Source organism: Augochlora pura, chromosome 11, assembly GCF_028453695.1.
Source record: "Augochlora pura isolate Apur16 chromosome 11, APUR_v2.2.1, whole genome shotgun sequence".
NCBI lineage: Eukaryota > Metazoa > Arthropoda > Insecta > Hymenoptera > Halictidae > Augochlora > Augochlora pura.
Genome location: NC_135782.1, coordinates 2481116 through 2500137, shown reverse-complemented (window position 1 = coordinate 2500137; position 19022 = coordinate 2481116). Strand labels below are relative to the sequence as shown.

The 19022-nt window shown below is 37.4% G+C and overlaps 4 protein-coding genes across 15 annotated transcripts; 2 read left to right on the top strand and 2 right to left on the bottom strand.

The window, feature by feature from the left end:
- Positions 1-1060: 1060 nt before the first annotated feature.
- Positions 1061-2710, bottom strand: LOC144476684 (uncharacterized). Its single transcript, XM_078193803.1, has 4 exons — positions 2552-2710; positions 2281-2433; positions 2093-2206; positions 1061-1996 (listed from the first exon to the last, which is right to left on the bottom strand). The coding sequence occupies exons 1-4, from the start codon at positions 2708-2710 to the stop codon at positions 1805-1807; spliced, it is 618 nt and encodes a 205-aa protein (XP_078049929.1). The 3' UTR covers positions 1061-1804.
- A 1066-nt stretch (positions 2711-3776) lies between these two features.
- Positions 3777-5090, top strand: LOC144476881 (apoptosis regulatory protein Siva). Of its 2 annotated transcripts, none has more exons than XM_078194194.1 (5): positions 3777-3976; positions 4046-4233; positions 4302-4495; positions 4626-4783; positions 4867-5090. In XM_078194194.1, exons 2-5 carry the CDS (start codon positions 4116-4118, stop codon positions 4910-4912), a joined length of 516 nt encoding a protein of 171 aa, XP_078050320.1. In that variant the 5' UTR covers positions 3777-3976; positions 4046-4115; the 3' UTR covers positions 4913-5090. The 2 variants fall into 2 exon arrangements, with proteins under 2 accessions (XP_078050320.1, XP_078050321.1); XM_078194195.1 differs by having other exon boundaries at positions 4037-4233.
- Positions 5091-5524: 434 nt separating this feature from the next.
- On the top strand, positions 5525-7029 carry LOC144477304 (uncharacterized). The gene is made up of 3 exons (XM_078194940.1): positions 5525-5661; positions 5763-5868; positions 5941-7029. Exons 2-3 carry the CDS (start codon positions 5770-5772, stop codon positions 6952-6954), a joined length of 1113 nt encoding a protein of 370 aa, XP_078051066.1. The 5' UTR covers positions 5525-5661; positions 5763-5769; the 3' UTR covers positions 6955-7029.
- Positions 7029-18909, bottom strand: Atp7 (copper-transporting ATPase 1). Of its 11 annotated transcripts, XR_013495159.1 has the most exons (17): positions 18534-18906; positions 18149-18218; positions 18013-18067; positions 13396-13808; positions 13005-13297; positions 12569-12790; positions 12271-12500; positions 12009-12198; positions 11708-11941; positions 10767-11637; positions 10103-10689; positions 9830-10033; positions 9504-9724; positions 9260-9424; positions 8565-8624; positions 8103-8317; positions 7879-8012 (listed from the first exon to the last, which is right to left on the bottom strand). XR_013495159.1 is itself a non-coding variant. In XM_078194914.1 (16 exons), the coding sequence occupies exons 3-16, from the start codon at positions 18210-18212 to the stop codon at positions 7877-7879; spliced, it is 3885 nt and encodes a 1294-aa protein (XP_078051040.1). In that variant the 5' UTR covers positions 18213-18218; positions 18534-18713; positions 18815-18909; the 3' UTR covers positions 7029-7876. The 11 variants fall into 11 exon arrangements, 9 of the variants coding, with proteins under 9 accessions (XP_078051040.1, XP_078051039.1, XP_078051041.1 ...); XM_078194914.1 differs by lacking the exons at positions 8103-8317; positions 8565-8624 and having other exon boundaries at positions 7029-8012; positions 18534-18713; positions 18815-18909; XM_078194919.1 differs by lacking the exon at positions 8103-8317 and having other exon boundaries at positions 7913-8012.
- Positions 18910-19022: the final 113 nt, after the last annotated feature.

The window sequence follows — 19022 nt, the reverse complement described above, 5'->3', positions numbered from 1 at the left end:
ATTGAACTTCAAAGGCATGAAATTGTTCTTTAAACTTTGTTTACGATCATTTTCTTTTCTTTTCTTCTTTTAGTGTTGAACTACCTGCACTATTCCATTCTTATGATTATTTTTGTATAGACTCTCCGCTTCAAGATCAATTTCTGTTCGGTAAAAAAGTGTTCGAACATTCAATAAAATATAAATGCAATCATAAAAGATTATCAAATTTCGAGGACATGCATAACTTTACACTTTAATCTGCTTATTTTTTATACCATCGACCTTCGTCCTAAAGTCTTGTGTCATCATCGATTTTTACCTACATTGTTTGTGCGACTGACATTTCTGCTATTTTTAAGCTTCTCTACGCTCCTAATTTATTTGGAACAATATTTCAATATGACTAAAACGACTTTTTATGTACGTAAAGTTTCTATTAAAAAAGGGGAGATTATTTTTCGAACATCTGGTACTTATCTATCCTCTCGATCAACGTTTGCTAACTGATAGCTGATCGTAGGATGAATAAATCTTTATCTGTAAGATAGTAGTTTTCATCGCTCGACGTGAAGCAGTTTACCAATCCTTAAAATTTTATTGTTTACGTTTATGACGTCCATTCCTATTGCATTAGTTTTTATTTATAAGAGTTCCTGAACTTTTTCTGCAAAATATTTTCGTTTACTCATTTGTTGGAAAACTTGCTTGAATACTTACAATAATGCTTGATGAGTACAATATATTTTAAGGTGGAGACAGAAAAATCGTTATTATGAAAAGTAAAAATAAGAGAAATGGTTCCACAAGGAAATCATATTGCCCTATCCTGTACAACTTTTGCTCGTGCTTATCATTTTCAAGCTGGCCTTATCTGGTTGTAAATATGGTAAAGTCAGTCCGGTCATTACATTTTATCGACACAAAGTACCGGGTGGTACATACGTCGAAAAATGGCAGAGTCATTTATTATCGCTATTCAGTCTAATGACCATCGCCACTTGTACATTTTACGAACAAGGTGAACTTTGTACACGACGTTGTATGTTGAATATGTAAAAAGATTATACAATTTCTACTATAACATACTTAACACCACAATTTATTTTGTATTACTAGAAACTAAATGAACATAGTTTAAATTTTGAAGTCGTTATAAAGATCATCATCGTTTTTAGTTGCCTGTTTTCATTGTAATATCAGCTCTCAGGGAAATGATAATACATTTATAGATTTATTGATTTTAAAAAATTCAGGGACCGATTTAATATAGATATTAAAAAATTTTTTTTTGTTCAAATTACAATAAAAACAAAGATTCTAAACAGTACTATTGGGCTATTTACATGGAATGCTTTTAAATGCGACGGACATCTTGAAAATAAAAGGGAAATGTGTTTTTATCGTTTTACAACGAATTCATATAAAGATCGCAGAAATTGCACACATAAAACCACCCGCCGCATTTGCGTTATATTGCAATCAAATATCGTTAAACGTAAAAATCCATTGCTTTTCGCAATGTTAAATACTAGTACGAGCTCGTCAATTAAACGGAAATAATAGCTTAAATGCATCATATGTAGCGTATCAATAATCAACAAACAGATGAGACGATAAATGTAATATTTCCGCGATATGTCTACTCTGCATGATGTGGTTGAATAAAATGTACAATAGAACGTAACAGTTACTAATAACGTAAATTATAATACTCTTTGATTTCTTGGCTTTGTACGACGCTCCATGCAATAGAAGAGTATCAAAGAATTTTTATGCATGGATAAAAATGGATAAAAAAATGTTATGGTCGTATTTTTTCCCATCAAGAGGATAGTTTTGCTCCTAATGGTTGTGGTCTGGAATTACGTTCAAGTCTCTTTTGTTGTTGCTCAAACAGTCTCTGTTCTCGTTCCTGTCTCTTCTGTTCTCTCAATGTTTTTGTAGCATCACCAAACTCCTTCGATGTTTCTTCCTCCCAGCCAACAATATTGTCTTCCCATTCTTCAAGTTCATTCTATACAAATATAATCTTATAAAACTGTTTCATTATTAAGTTATGAATGATTAAAAAGTATCTGGCTTGCAGTGCTTGCAGAATATATTAACTTACAGACAGTATAGGGTTATTAATTACAGCAAACTTTGAAGAATTCCATGAGACAGTTTCTGATTTTTTATCTTTCACTAAAATCTTAGTTTGTCTGGTAATCCTAGGCGTCATGTCCTAAGAAAAACATAAAATATTAGGTCATGTATGTGTTTATTAGTACTTAAAAATTAGGCATTGCTACAAATTACCTCAAAGAAATTTGTTTGCTGCTCTTCTGGCACATCGGTTGGCTTAGATGCTTGCTGTCTGTATTGCTCGATTTTAGCTTGTATCGTATTCACTGGTTTGTCTGGCACAACAACAACAGGATTTTCTTCCCATTGATCCCACTGCTCTGATTCCTTGAGCAAGCATCTTCAGTGATTACTATTATCGAAGTTAGTTGTACAATAGGGTTTACATGATCTTGAAATCGTGAGATACGATAAACAGAGGATAATGGCAATGTATGAAACTCACTGCTGTGTTGTTTGTAGTGCTTGGAACTACACCGACCGCTGACAACGGAATGGAATCGCAGGATGATCTACGTCTACGACGAAGACAACACATTGCCCGTCTGAATATTCCCAGGAGAAGTACTACAAGAGCTTTCAGTCGATTTACTATAAACTCCATAGCTTTTCTGCCTTATCGGTATAAACCTAACCCCTTTTTTTAAGGCTAATCAAATATGTTATCCAATACGAGAAACCGAGACCGCGTGGACGTCATCTTACAGCGAAACATTAAAAATAATGGGAGTCCATGTTCATGGCACTTTATACTACGTTTGTAAATAAAACCAAACCTCCAAGCCTTGCTTCAAACGTACTTCCAGGTTAAACAACAACGATGTTATCGAAAAGTATTGAATCGAAGTGATCCACCTCGTCGATGCTCGACTCTCAACAGGTTGCTGAATCGTTCTATATAATATTCAATTTTTCCGCGCCAAACTGTTTAAAGGAATGATTTTAGGTCGATAATGTGAAATTTATAGACTGTTACAACCTGTATTTAAATATAAATGTCTTATATTATTAATTTTTATTTATTGTACATATTTATGTAAAAATATATTTATTAAAGTACATTTATGTATCCTGATTATTCTGTTTATACAATGTGCGATCGCAATTCGCTGTTCTTCTATAGCGGTTTATATTTTACATCGTTATAATAAACTTTACAAAAGCAAAATTTTTTGTTATTAATCGTTTGTTTATGTTTCAATTCGAGTTTACTTTCTATAATTAAATAATTCTCTTTCTTTTCTATAATTAATAGTCAATTCATTATTGGTTAATCTTAGGCGTGGTCGATTTCTTATAGAATAATCTTTTATATTTAGATCTATTATTAACGATCCATTTTAACCATGACTTAGAAGAATTTATTATATGTACAGAATGTGTAATGAATACGCCGATAAGATTGTACAACATAAAATGCGATACAAATCATTGTGGTTATTAGAAATTTAAAAATATCTAATTTTGTATGAGACAAGTGGTGTTTGAAGTGGTCAAATCTGGAAGCTTCTTTCGGAGTTCGTACAGCGCCAATTAGCCTCGTGGCAAAACGCTCAAACTGTTAGCCCAATTACCAACATCCGATTTTGGCTAGCAGTTTCAGCGTTTTGGCACGAGGCTAATTGGCGCTGTACGAACTCCGAAAGAAGCTTCTGGATTTCGCCGCAAGAGGCATCACTGGGGAATGTACAGAACTAAGGGTTTTTAAAAAACATTATTTATGTGAAAATTAGAGAATAATTCTTCATATCAAATTAATGTATACAAAGAGGATATAAACTACACGCTATATCCTCTATGTACACTATATCGGGGGCTAGGTCTCATAAAAATTTCCTTTGAAGCTTTTCTTCAGCATCACCAGACTTATGTATGTATACCATTTGGAGCTCTAATAGATTGTATAAACATAGCACTATTTATGCTGAAGTTTGTGCAGGACAATGCTGAGGAAACGGTGATCGCGATCCCTAAATTGGGCGATAAAATTATCATTAAATTGTCGAAGAATGCCGAAACGTGCGTGTCCATTTGAAGACGATTTATCACCGCAGTTAAAAATACACGTAAGACAAAGGCATGTTGATAACGGCATTTGCCAAGAAGAACAAATGAAGATCGTTTATGGTATGAAGGTTTAACATTAAACAAACGAATGTTCGTTCTTTAATTACTTGTTCTTTTGCTTCATACAGGTAGAACAATGGATTTATTAAAAGAAGGTGTTAAATCGTTATCTCGTAAACTGAATTCATCCATGGACATGAATTCGACAGACTTGTATTCGTTGAAAGTAACATCTCCTCGTAAAAATAAGCAAAAACATAGTTCGAAGCAAATGGTATTAAACAGTAAGTTAGAATTATTAGGAATGGATAAAGCTATAAGGGTAAGCTGTTTAGTTGCTTGTATTTTATCTATTCTATAGATTTTAAATGTATTTAATAAAAAATGTCTTGTATTTTGTTAAAGAGAAATTTCGAAACTAATCTAATTTTTATTTACAATGTTTTTTTAAGGATGTTCAACCGAAATATGATCTTTGCGGATGTACTCGTGTTATAGATCAAAATATACGTAATAAGTGTTCTTACTGTGATCAAGTTTTATGTAATTCATGCTTGGTTGAATGCATCAGTTGTACAGAACTATTTTGCCAAAATTGTTCTTTGCCAGTGTAAGTTATTTTATGCTAAATATATTTTCATTAAGTTAAACATTGTAATATATTACAGGCTCATTTTGTTTATTCTGTTTCAGGTACGATTATGAAGAAAGGAGCAAGTGCTTTAATTGTTATAAATAATTTTTGAAATACTTGTGTATCATGATTTTGTGGTTTATATTTACATTTTAAGTTATCATTATTTAAATTTATTTTTTTTTTACGATCGAAAGAAACGTAAGCTGTATTTGTATGGTTTTGTATGAAAAAGAAAAAGCTATCTTATTACATTTTCCACAAAATAAAAAAATATTTTGAATATCTTTGTTTACAATCCCCTTTTCATTTTTTAACCGCATAAAATCTTTAATCGCTGAGTATTAACTGCGCTAAATATGTCTATTTCGAATTTAACTATAGCCGTATTGGAGAAAAGTTTTCTGTAACGAAGATAATAGAGAAAACAAAACACTGTAGTCTAGAATACACACGCCTAAAATTTTCAAGGAGTCTTATCGATACACGCCCAATGAAACTTCACCATAATTTCGGTAAGTCCGAAAGGGTCTTAAAAGTCAATATTTACTTCATTCGTACCGAACATGCTTCATCTCCAGGGACGAGAAAAGGAATAGCGTGACAATCGGTTAAGAAAACAAATATGCTAGCTCGATCTCACATGGATCGTTCCGTCCCGAAACTTCTGAGTCTCTGAGATACAGAGGGTAAGTCACATTTGAAAGAAGAACAACGGTGCGAGAGTGTTATGTACAGATAGTTTCATTGCTTCTAATTAATTACGTCTCGAAAAATTGTTGACAGTAGATCATCAATTGATTGATTGATTGATTGTCTTTGTTCACACAACATTTAGGTGCAAAGTGTGAAAAGTAAGTAATTACTTTAAAATAAAAGCATTCTACTGTAATTAACTAAAATATTTTCATGCGAATATCATATTATGCATTAAAAGATTTGGTTTATTATTCAGATAAAACATGGTTGAAGAAAAGCAAGAATTTAAATCACAGATACATGTCAGTGGAAACAATAAACAAGTAGATGTTAGCAGGATCCTGAAAGATGGCAATAACTTGGTAAGATAAGAAAATATTTAAATACTAATAAAGAGTTACAGTGATCAGAAACATAAAATTATCTACTTGCAGATTAATAAAAAGGGTATGAAACGTAACATATTGACACAACGTAAGAAGACAGGTCTAGGGAAGAAAATGAAAGCTAAGGATAAAATACATGAACAAAATTCTGAGAATGTCAATCCATCATTGAACTATAACAACACAGATGCATACAAATGTCAATTTGGATGGTCGAAACTAATTTTACAATATTTGCCACATAATCTAAGACTTACACAAGATGAGTTGAAAATATTATTTACTAAATATAAGTTGGATGGACATTTTGAAGCGAATGGAAATTCCAGACCATTGTTTTCTGATTTCCTAAATAACAGACAGAATACAATGAATGATGAAAACTATTTTTCTAACAAGTCAAAGCATACTTTTGATACACAACGTTTACACTATAGTGACAATAGAGATACATATGAAAATTTGTATAACAATAATGTTAATGAAAATCAACAAAACTTCAAACATGACGCAGATAGACAACAAGAAAATCATATCAGTGAAATGTGTGATATAGGAAATCATTTCCCAAGCAATTCAGCAAATATAGAAAATATTTTTCCAGAACAATATGGTAATTTCCACAACGAAAATAACAATTTTTCATATAATGTTCAAGATGAAAATTTTCAAAATATCAGTGGAGATTCACAACAATGTGATATGCAGCATATTGATCAGCCGTGGAATTCAAATATGTATTATGATCTTCACATGAAAGAGAGGTATGATGATATGGTTTTAATAAATGGATATGATGATTATCAATTATGGATAAATCGACAGTCAAACGACATCACTGAAACTAGTAATTCTGAGTATAAGTATGGCGCACAGATTTTTTCAGAACAAAATGATTTGAATATGTATAGTTCAAATGTAAATCCATATAATTTTATAAATAATGAAAATTCTGATTATACTGCTACTACTAATTATAACTATCACGCCGAACTAGATGTTACTAATACATCAGCTTCACTAATTTCGTCATCTACGAATATTGTTAACGACTATATTTAAGATATTTTAATATTATATCTATTTTGTTAAGGTTCTGAAAAGATATGGAAAGTTATTAAATTAATTAAAATAAGTTTATCGTACTATTTAAATACAAATATACAGTTTTATGGTAAAGATGTGGCACAAAAAATATAAGTATATACATAAGTTTAATATTTTCTGCTAGGATATTTTAATAATATATTAAATGTATGTATATATGTATATTATGCTCTTAAAAAAAAACTAATATGATCATGTAACAGATACTCTACGCAAATACTTATTTTTGTTTATAAAAATATTCATATAAATTTTTTGAAGAATTATGTTTTTACGGTACAGATATTTATGACAGAAAAAGTACAATCAATCGTGATTATTTTAACAGATTCGTCAGTCTCGATTTTTACTTGTAAATAATCATTAGTATAATATATTTAAAGTTCTCAACTAAAATTTAGATAAGTGTAAAACATTTACGTATTCTTATGTATCCATAAGAAGTAATGTATTTTATGTTGTAATAAACTTTGTGTGTATTACAAGTCTTCTACATGTATTTGAACCAAATCATGGTCCCACATCAACTTTTTACCTTGTACAACAATCGTTTAAAATACTTTTCTCTGTATTTAAATATAACAAAGTCTTGCAACTTCTATAAAATGATAACTATAGTTTTAATGTAAATTCCATTAAGTACAAAAAGTATAGCGAAATCTAGAAAATTATAAGAAAAGTCTTTTCAAGTAATAAAAGGACAAAATATCACAATATTAGTAATGTCGTAGTTCATATAAAAGTGATAAATCATTTTGCTGTTAAAAGTACCATTACATCAATTTTCGTAATACTTTTTGCTTGCAAAAATTACAGTACAGTAAGTTCGTAAGTTATTGCCAAAGATAATTATCTTACAAGTTTTAGAGGAGTTATGTCAAACAATGTCAAGCGATATTGCACGATCCTTTGGGTTTTTGCAATAGCTTGCGAAATCCGTTGCTAAATCAATTTCGTCTACATCCTCGCCGAGAAGTCGGCCGTCTACATCGTCTTTAGATCTTCTGAGCAGTCTGTAATGAAAGTATTATTATAGAAAACAATGGTTATACTTAGTATGGAATGATTAAGGCACAGATAGATGGATATTAAATATGTATTACCTTGTTTATCATAAAAAACAGTTTAGTTTAAATATTTGAATATTGTGCAATTAAATCATGTTTTCTATGAATTTCATGAAACTATGTACATGGTGTATTTATACACATAAATGCACTCGGATCATGACAATGGCATAATAAATAGATATACCTTTGCATTGAATACTTGTTACAAATGTTATGAGAGATAATACATCTCTTACGCATTGCATTAGCTACAAAATTGATAGCTGAATTAGTCACAGCCTACTTTACACACTAATACTACTAGCTGAAAGCAAATAAAAGCGGGCACGCTGTTCAAAATAATATAAAAATAGAAATCTGTACAAAGAATATTTCTCATGAAATTAACTACATGTTTTCTTCGTTGTAATATTATGAAATATCACAATATTTCAAATCCACGCATACGTGTAAAATGGAAAATAAATGTATAGACATGCAGAATAATATACAAACCAACAACCGAAACGGATGCTTATCTTCAGGATGGGGTCACATGTCTAGCACGTTTTGTATCTATTTAAAAAATTATTAGTATTTATTTACAAAATCTCTTTGTACAATCATCAAGATTCTTTACAATATCTATTTGCATTTAATACAAGTATATACAATTCGTTAAGATTCAAGAAACATTGTTGTACAAGTCCTTTCTCGAAATTACTTATAATTCTTTTAAAATTGTACATTGTTTAAAGCATTACCTCTTTCACGAAAAAATTCTTCCATTCTATCTTCTAAGAGTTTTGTGTTACGTTAGAAATATCGTTTGGGCATAGCCAGTTTTAAGTTCACAGCCAGTTTACTTGCACCGAAGACATTTCGAATTCCAATAGCAATAGGAAATATGCTATCTGTATTGTTAATTACATTACGATCAAGCTAGTGCTTTTATATACAAATTTGTATTAGCAATATATCAACGGACGATATTTTAACGGTCTTTGTTAGTATGTTGATACACTATCAAGAATAAAAATGAAAATGAAAAACAAGCAAGGAAGATCAAATAAAGCCGCCACCTTATAATTAATTACAATTAAAGGAGTAACAACGATGACGTTACAATCGTTTCACTGTAACCGCGTCAAGCAGTGGGATTTTTATTATTCCGTACATACTTTGAAAGCATAGCAGTCGTGTTTGCATACCTGGACAATGTCGAGGCAGACCTGTGCATAATTGGTATTACTGAATCATCCAAACCGCGATGGAGGGAAATCGTATCGAGGTCGAGCATCCTCGCAGTGGAATGGGCCCGCAATGCTGTCAAATATTCTGCAGTTTCTAGTGTGACTTTTGTTGGTTTACGATACCTAGTAAGCAAACATTAAAAAGACAATCTTCAATTTTCTTTATAGTTTGAAAAAGGTTTACATCGGTCATCATACTTACAATTTTAATAGTAAAGAATTTCCAACAACAGATACGGAACTTAAAGCCATGGCTGCCGAAGACATCCACGGTTGTAAAAAGAATCCGATAGAACTAAAAATCCCAGCTGCTATTGGAATACCTAATAAGTTGTAAACACTGGCGAATAAGAAATTCGATCTTATCCGACGAACCGTTTTCCTCGATAGATCGAGGCAAGCGATCACATCCAAAAGATCGTTCTGCAAGAATTTTAATACATTATTTCTCATCGAACACCAATCTTTGTTTTCTTTTCTTTTTTTATTAAAATAATGGCTTACTGAGTGTATACATTATGAGCTTACCCTCATGAGGACCACGTCTGCAGCTTCTACTGCAACATCCGTACCAGAAGCTATTGCGATACCAATATCTGATTGTGCAAGAGCAGGACTATCATTAACACCGTCTCCTACCATTGCAACCCTCCAGCCTTGGTCTTGCAGTCGCTGAATTTTTGCTACTTTATGCGAAGGTAACACCTCTGCGAAAACTCTCGTGATACCAACCTGAACATTTCAGGAGTGCATGTATTAATTACTGATTTGAATAACGTCGAACATTATAATTTTCTTTACCTGTCTGGCGATGGAAGCAGCGGTCTTTCTATTATCTCCGGTTAAAAGTATTACTTCTAAGCCCATTTTCTTCAGCGTATAAATTGCCAGATGAGCTTCCGGCTTGACTGTATCGGCCACGCTAATCATGGCCACTAAGATGTTATTAACTGCAGCCAAGACTGCCGTGTGACCCAGCTCTTCTTCGGTAGCCATCCGTGTCTCTACCTCTTGTGGTATGTTTACACCGTTTCGCCGCATCCACTCTCTATTACCGATACAGATTTCGTACGGGTCCTCCTTATCGGGTTGGTCGCCGTGCGAATCTGGACTCAATAATAATTCCAAGTTCGAGTTCCGTCTCCCTTGGCTCGTATTCGAAATCGAAACGACATCGATCGGCACGCTATTCAAACTGTACGATCCGGATGACAATTTTTTCGTATGGTTTACATAATTGATGATTTGCTCGGATTTGTTAGCTTCGGACAACGTGTTCGAAATATGGGATACCTTACACTTGAGACCACAGCCGGCAACTGTTTGAAAGTTCGAACACTGTCCAGTCGATTCAGAACCGATCGTGTCTTTTACGAAGCGAACAATTGCTGTAAAAAGAACAACAAGAATGCAGAGGAAAGTTTGCATAAACATGAAGAGAGACGATTACTTGAAGAGGGCTTACCAGATGCGATTGGATGCTCGCTGTTAGTCTCAGCTGTGCAAACGATAACGAGAAATTTCGCCAGCGAACAGTCTTTCTCCTCCACGAACAAACCTATTTTCGTTACTATCGGCATGCCGTGCGTAATCGTGCCGGTTTTATCGAAGACGATACATCTGATTTTGTGCGCGATCTCCAAAGCCCCGGCACCCTTAATCAGAATGCCATTGAGGGCTCCGACCCCGGTGCCGACCATAACGGCGGTCGGTGTGGCCAAGCCTAATGCACATGGACAAGCAATCGCCAACACGGATAGGGCGCTTCGAAAAGCATACTGAAATATAATCTCTTCTCTGTTCCTGCCGTGTTTGTTGATGTGATCGTTGTGCGATATTGGCAACTTCTCTATATTTACATGTCCTACTATTATCCAAATAATTAGAGTCACTATGGAGACGACGATAACCATGGGTATAAAGTACCCCGCAATCTTATCAGCCAAGTGCTGTATAGGCGCTTTATTGATTTGCGCTTCTTCAACCAGACGGACAATTTGTGCGAGCGTCGTGTGCTCGCCAGTGTGCGTTGCCGTGATCAACAAGGGTCCATTTTGATTGATCGATCCACCGATCACTACCGAGCCCTTCTTCTTCGGCACCGGCATGCTTTCCCCGGTAATCAGACTTTCGTCACAAGTTGAGTGTCCCGTGAGGACTCGTCCATCCACGGGGACTTTGGCACCTTGAACTACTTTCAACACGTCCCCACGCTGCACCAGATCTATGCTAATTAGACGCTCTGACAGTATTTCGTTGTTTGGACCTACGGTAACCAGCACCGCATCCGTTGCTTTTAAGGATAACAACTTTGACAATGCCTCCGATGTTTTGCCCTGCAACGACAGTATCTTTGTTAGAAATTTAATCTTATAACGGGACAGCTATACTTTGCTTGTAAAGTACCTTTGCGACATATTCCAACCATCTCCCTAAACTGATGAAAACCAGCAACATCGGAGGTGTGTCGAAAAATGTTTGAGGACTAACGTGTTCTTGCATGATCATCGCAGCGGCAAGAACCGCGATCGAATACAGATAGGATATCGTGGTGGTCATGGAAATTAGCACATCCATGTTCGTCGAACCGTGCTTCAAAGCTTTGTAGGCCTGAACGTAGAAGTGCCAGCCTCCAAAAAACTGTAAACATTATCAGTTGATGGATAAAAAATATTTTGCCGTTATTCCATAGGTTATCGACAATTACCTGGACTGGAGTAGAAAATATAAAAAGGATCAGGTTCTCCCATGAAAGTCCTGGTACCACGCAACACATGTCCTTGTGCGTTTTCTCGCCGACGGACATGACCACCATAAAGTACGTCATGGCCAACATGCACGGTATGCCGAATATTAAAGATACCAGGAAAGCAGACCGCCACTTGTTTATTTCTTCTCTGTGTAAAGACATTGAACATGTAAAATGAAAACATTGTGCAGGAACGGATGGTCCTGATTGCTGAACTCACCTGTGGTTTAAATAGTCTCTGTTCTCTTTATCTCTATTACTAATTACAGTTGCTGTGAAACCTATCTGGTTGATGCATTCGATGATGTCCCTGAGACCAGTTTTATCTGTGTCATATTTGAATTTGCCTCGTTGGGTTGCTAACGCAACTGCAGCCGAACGAATTCCTGGCAGTTTCTTTACAGTCGATTCTACTTTATTAACGCAAGACGTGCACGTCATGCCTGCAATCTAATCGTTGAACGTTACATCATATATTCTGTAGAATATCATGTTCTATGAAATTCCAAAAGACTCACGTTCAATTCGATCTCTCCCTCACCAGAACCCGGTTCCTCGATCAAGGTGGTAGGGAAGCCCAATTCGGATATGCTGGAGGCAATATCCACCGCCCTTATTTTCTCTGGGTCAAACGCGACCTCTGCTTTGGCTGCCAGCAACGCCACCAAGATGCTGTTCACGCCGTACAATTTTTTACAGTGTTTCTCTATGGCAGCAACACAGGAAGCGCAGGTCATTCCCTTTGAAAAACGAATTGACATACGGCGTCAACAAACAGGCCAACATCGTAACGACAGCACCCGTGAATTCGAGACAAAGAATTTCTATGTACGGGAAACGAATAAAGGTTTGCAAATACTTTTGAGCCTATCTCTCCGTATAAACCTTATAAACCTGATCAAAGTCGGCTCGCGTAACTCGAACATGTTCCCATAATCTGATACGAATATTTACCGTTACGTGCAGATAACATTTCGCCAGTTGCGACTGAACTTTTATGTCCCCGGCACCGTTCATTACCGGCGGAACATCTCCATTCGTCACGTTATTATTCTTCCACGTCGCATCCGTCGCCGTGGCGAGAATCTTGCCGTTCACCTCCTTCACGAATGCGTTGAAGCCCATTTCTTCTATGCTCTCCGCTATTTTCGCTGCTGTTATATCAATACCATTGTAGAAAACCCTTGCTTCTTTGTTCTCTAAACTAACGTTCACTTCGCTTATCCCGGGTTTTTCCGACAAGACGCCTAAGTAACGAGAAGGGAAACGAATGAAGATACAAGTACGAAGTGCATCGGGTTGTTAGAGATAACATTGTGCAGCGTTTCAAGAAGCTGCGTCTTACTCGTGATGGTCTTTACGCAGGACATGCAAGTCATGCCATCGACGCGTATGCTGCAGACGCTAGCGGAAGGTTCCGGTTCCTTTTCAGCTTCCGCGGGGTTGATGCGATCATTGTCAAGAGACGCAACGAACCCCATGTCCTCTATAGCTTGGACAAGGTCGGCGGCAGTGATCTCGTCGGGCTTGTAATCGACGTACCCGGCCTTCTCCTCCAGCACCACCCTCATTTTGAGGACCTCGGGTCTGCCGCCTACCGTTGCTTCGATGTTCTTCACGCAGCTCTGACATCGCATGCCCTCAATATTAATCCTGACCGTGGCGGAATTCAAGGAATCTGCGGCTTCGCGGGAGCGAGGCACGCAGACCAAATGCGTCGTACCCTCGAATCCGACGTCCTCGTCGTGATCCTCATCCCTGAACAATGAACGTTAACAATCAGGTCTGTCATTTACCATCGAGAATATTCAGCGATTACGTCGAAGAAAAAGAAATCAAAGGATTTATGCTCGGAGAAGCCTCGATAACGAGAGAGAACGCTCGAGGAAACCAGTATGTTCAACCTTTTGTCAACTCGAACGTTTACTTTTCTATTAATTTGCGTTATCTGTTGAAAACTCGAAAATTTGATCAAGCATATACAACCTAGGCAACCAGTTAAACAAGCTACCGAGATTATGGCCGTGCGTGCAACGCTACTTGTTTCTTCCGCTCCGTTTCCCGTTAGCATAAAAACCATCCGAGAAAATATTTTTTAATTTATCATACTTATATAACGCATACATTCGTTGTCCATGTTTCGATCGTTGTTAAACAGCTTATCGTCGTTTTATGGATCTCCACAATTGTGCACGATTCGTCGATTCGACGTTAAGTACACATTATTGCGGTATTAAGTGCCGAGGACGATAAGTGTTGAAGGTCTACTACGGTCACAGCGACGGATAGATCCCCGAGCTCCGCAAGTACGGCAAATAATGCCGAAGATACATACGGGACATAAATTATCCGTAGATCGTATCTCGACAACCGAGTAGTGCCTTATGCTTTTAGAATTTCTATTTCTTCGATACTACGGCGATTCTACTATTGTACATTCGTGATGGTTTTCTATATTTCAATAATGTAACAAGGAGGTAGCTGTAACGAAGAAGCTGTAGCGCGTAATAAATACGTCAAGCAATAACATGATTAATAACGCATTCATCGTCACTTACCATTCTTCTAGCAAAGGTTGTCTATGGCTCTCGAACATTCTACAGAAATCGATATAGTTATGAAATCGACGGCTGAATCACACTATACGGACGATCAACCACGAAGCTACGAGTACCACAACCGACTATCCCACACCCTTAAATCGAGTCTCGTTGCCAGCCTCTCACGCCTACGCCGCGCCGAGGAGACAGGAGAAGAAAAGGGGTGCTTTCGACGGAGAGGTAGTTCGGACGCGATAGTTGCGCGAAGATTAGCGAGGTCGTGGAAACCGTGGATAGCGAAAGATCGTGTGTCGTGGATCACCACCAGGCGTGGAGGAAATCGTCAACGACCTTTCTGCTGACGTAATTGATAACGATAACGATGACGCGGCGCAGGTCACAGGGGGCTTGTTCGCCTTGTTATCGGGCACGTAGCCACGTGAAAAAGGCTCCGGCGATGCACGGGTACGTAAATGAAATCGTGACGATCGAGGATTTATGGGATCGAGGGAATCGATAGCAGGTTCCGCGATAGGTGAAGAAGAGCGATCATGACGCGACGCGACGCGGCTCGGCGCGAATCGTATGCTCGAATTGATATCGGCGGCAGACTGATCATTTCTGTGATCGTCTAGCGGTTAGCAGCCTATTCGGCTGACTTTCTTGCACGCTGATTCGATAGCACACGAAGCTTGAACGTTGCGTCTCGCGATACGCGAGAACGCTCGCCAGTCTACCGTACAGATCTCTTTTTTTAAATCGATCTGGTCTAATCTAGATTCTCCACGCTCGGAAACACACTTTCGTTACGGAAGCGTCACGGAATTCCAATCCTTCAATCGGACGTTCGTGAAACCTCGAGCTTTTTCAATGATACTACAGTCGAGTGATCGTATACTCGATCTTGCCCTTGACTCTTCGTGGAAACGGGGACACCTGTTTGTAATACACCGTACGGTGAAAAGAGAAATGAAAATCCAACGACTGGTCACACTTTCTACCTTTGGCACTTTCATTGGAGTCGCGTGATTTTCTCTTGGCCAAAGCGTTCTACGAGGAGATCTAGACATATTTTCGCAGATAAGGGACGGATACACTAACCCGATCAGTTTCCTGCGGCCCTCGTAATCGATGTTGTTGCGAATCCGCGGCCACGAAGACATTCCTTCCCGAATATTTAGCAGATTTCGGCCCGCGGATCTCGCACGGTGCACGATCGGCAGAACATAGCTCGAGATCTTAGTTCGATCCATCGTCGGACGATTTTCCAAGAGCAGAGTTCTTCGACATCGGCTCGTTATCTCGACGAGATCAATGTCGAGAAAAAGAACGAGGGGCAGTACCACTGTGCAAACACGTGATACGCAAACTCCATAGATCAAGTCCTCCTTATCGAATCTCCGAAACGGAGTCGACTCTCCTCCTCGCGTTCAACAAACTCAACAGAAACTGGTTTTGTTTACTCTATTCTTTCGTATCTGTGAGACGCGCGACGTGGCAAATTTTTATTTCGCATTGTCCCCTCTCGGAAATCGAAGGGTCTTTTCGAAAGATGTCTATTAAGAATGCCGGTTTTCCTCTGCCAAAGTTATCCAACGTTCAACAACCTCGCCGAGTCTCGCAATTTATAATTGTATATCCATGTGGAACCATAGTTTTCGGCAATCGACGAACACAACGAGTTACGGGAAACTACTGCCGTTAACCCGCACGATGAGTCGGGGAAATCTCCTCTTCCTCCGTCAACTGTGTAAGGCACTTTAATTGTTCAGAGGCACGAGTATGGAATAATTCGTGACACGAAGAAACTCGAAAGAGCAAACGAGGAACCCGCGACACGTTGTACAAGTGGCAACTGGTCACGGAAATCGGTCTCCGCGGGACTAGTTACACCAAAGTGAACGGTTTCGAACGGTACGCGTAGACGAGGGAGAAAGGACTGCTCCAATTAAGCGTGTTATACGTATACGTGTGTATACCTGTCCACGTAGAGTAATAAAGGAGATAGGGTTTGCGTAAAAACTGTTCGACATATCGCCATCGTGAACAAAAGCTTTTTCGGAAATGAACTTACCCGAAGTTTCGTGTAGGAGTCAGGAGTTTGTACTTCCAAGTAGAATAGAGTTGATGCATCTTGCGAACAGGTTTCGCGTTCATAGTTTTCGAAGATCTGAACATGCGCTATGTGTTCTCATCCGCAATCGCGAATGTATCTCGTAAAGTTTATCAAAATGAAACTCGACGCTTTTACGACTACTAAAAGTATGTTTTATAGAAAATCGAAGATCTTTGTGGTCTTTGGAGGAACGTCCTCGGTTTACAAACGCCGAGTGATCAACAAGGCGAAAATGCCGGTGGCATAAATGTCAGAACAAGTGTTTACACTATTACGAACAACTGCATTACGATATAAGATAAAAAATGAACAGGACAGAAAATCGCGCGAACCGCGCGCACTGCGTTGCAATAAGAACTTGAGGGAGCACAGTCACCCGGCACCAACGATCAATAGGAAGATCGTATTTCGGAAATCGATCTAACTTCCATTTGTTTGATTAGTATATACGGCCGGTGTTTGAAATGCCGATTGATCGACCGATAACGTTCCTCTGTTCTCCTCGTTCTTCTCTCGGTGCGACGATGTACGTAGACGAGTGTGGGCGCACGATTTTCAAAACACCAGACCGAACGAGAATTACTGTCTTGCATTCGATTCGAATCGAATATATTTACGCGCTCTTGTTCCGTTCTATTCGAGTGCAATATCTCTGCTGTTGTCCGCAAGAGTTAACGCAACCCTGTTAATTAATAAACACCATTTTTCAATAAGCAGCTCCGGTTGCGCTTTCAGTAACAAATATCCTCGTTTACTAGGCAAAGTCGGAAACGTTTCAACTTACAAATATGTAGAAACAGTGAATTCGAATTCTTCGGACAAAGCCATCTGACCTTCGTTGATTACCGATAATGCTATAATTATCGATAAACGATAGCAATACCGGCGATACACTGTACACATATACATACAGGGTGTCTCAGTTGATCGAATCCTCTAATTACGTGCCTTGGATATCCGTTTTATGCATATAGCTCAATATTCTCTTCCTTTTTTAATACGTTAAGTTGTATATTGTTAAAAAATAGTCAATAATAATAAGAATAATAATGTAAATCTAGATGGCCGTATCTGTAAGATACCCAGTGTATATTAACGTTGAAATTCAATCTCCAACCACCTGTCCACTCGCAGATAAATGTATGTAGATACTATGCATTGTCACATTCATACTGATTACTGTACACAATAGATTGCTTAGACCTTGGATTATCTAAGAATTATAAAGCATAGTTTTCAAGCCAGTCACCTAAAATTGTTCAACTCTGTTCCAATGTAAAAATGTTAATAGCAGAAAAGCACTCACCCAATTTTTGTTGATAATACTCCTTCGCTTGCTACAGTTGCCTTGTTTATTTGTCCTGAAACACGAATATTTTTGTACAAGTGAAACAACCTTAAGATCTTGACGTTCGCAACATATTTAAAGAACATTCAAATACCAGTATTTATTTCACCGAGTCGGCAATTATCTTCAGCCGATTCCTTTATGTCAACTGCCTCCATTTTCTCCTTTAATATAAAAATATGTAATAGATGAGGGTATAAATAAACGTTTTCAGCGAGGATGTATTGTTAACTATTATCATGTCAAATTAAGTCCTATTTATCTATCCATCATTTAGTTAACAGATAAGAAAAATATACGAGGATAAACTATTGAATGTTAACAATAGAATCAACAATTGATACTTCTAATACGCGCTATTGTTCGTTAATATGGAGCACGCGATCATCAGCTAACAACGGTGAAACAAAATTATCACGAGTGTTCATGTGTCTAAGCGTGTTATCAAATCGTGAAAAAACTGTAACAAAGATACATACCAATCACGGATCGACAGAAACACTATCATCAATGCAAACAATTTAACAGGAGTTTCGATTTGTTCAATGATTCCCACGAAACGTGTATCATAGAACAAAATGTGTGGATTGTGGGAGTTTCTTGCTTCTTGATTGCAATGACAGTTGTCGAGATACACTTTGTCTTTTCCTTGAGTGCACCTATCGAGAATCGTGAAACAACCGATTATAAAGGTGTTATTATGTTACACTTTCTAATTTGGAAATTTAAGATGTATCGGATGAGGGAGTTGAGATCAGACCATCAGATGGAAACAGAAGTTGTATTATGGTACGGTCGATTGCGTTATTAACGATTGGCGAATCATGTACACAAGCGCACACCAAACAGCGCGACAACTAAACGGCAGATACAGTATTTGATCCTATTTCTGTACATCTCCAGGCCACAACTCGATCCGTTAGCGAGAGTTAACATAGGAATTTTCTTTGCCCTAATTGGTTGGGAAT

What these genes read in the sequence shown, in the direction of transcription:
- LOC144476684 (XM_078193803.1), bottom strand. Translation starts at nt 2,710, where the DNA reads ATGGAGTTTATAGTAAATCGACTGAAAGCTCTTGTAGTACTTCTCCTG. An exon ending in GCACTACAAACAACACAGCA is followed by an intron (nt 2,434 to 2,551) that starts GTGAGTTTCATA and finishes TGCTTGCTCAAG; the next exon opens with GAATCAGAGCAGTGGGATCA. An exon ending in AGCAAACAAATTTCTTTGAG is followed by an intron (nt 2,207 to 2,280) that starts GTAATTTGTAGC and finishes TGTTTTTCTTAG; the next exon opens with GACATGACGCCTAGGATTAC.
- LOC144476881 (XM_078194194.1), top strand. Translation starts at nt 4,116, where the DNA reads ATGCCGAAACGTGCGTGTCCATTTGAAGACGATTTATCACCGCAGTTA. An exon ending in ACAAATGAAGATCGTTTATG is followed by an intron (nt 4,234 to 4,301) that starts GTATGAAGGTTT and finishes TGCTTCATACAG; the next exon opens with GTAGAACAATGGATTTATTA. An exon ending in GAATGGATAAAGCTATAAGG is followed by an intron (nt 4,496 to 4,625) that starts GTAAGCTGTTTA and finishes TGTTTTTTTAAG; the next exon opens with GATGTTCAACCGAAATATGA.
- LOC144477304 (XM_078194940.1), top strand. Translation starts at nt 5,770, where the DNA reads ATGGTTGAAGAAAAGCAAGAATTTAAATCACAGATACATGTCAGTGGA. An exon ending in TGAAAGATGGCAATAACTTG is followed by an intron (nt 5,869 to 5,940) that starts GTAAGATAAGAA and finishes ATCTACTTGCAG; the next exon opens with ATTAATAAAAAGGGTATGAA.
- Atp7 (XM_078194922.1), bottom strand. Translation starts at nt 15,843, where the DNA reads ATGGATCGAACTAAGATCTCGAGCTATGTTCTGCCGATCGTGCACCGT. An exon ending in AATGTTATCTGCACGTAACG is followed by an intron (nt 12,791 to 13,004) that starts GTAAATATTCGT and finishes CGTTTTTCAAAG; the next exon opens with GGAATGACCTGCGCTTCCTG. An exon ending in AGAGACTATTTAAACCACAG is followed by an intron (nt 12,199 to 12,270) that starts GTGAGTTCAGCA and finishes GTCTTTACACAG; the next exon opens with AGAAGAAATAAACAAGTGGC.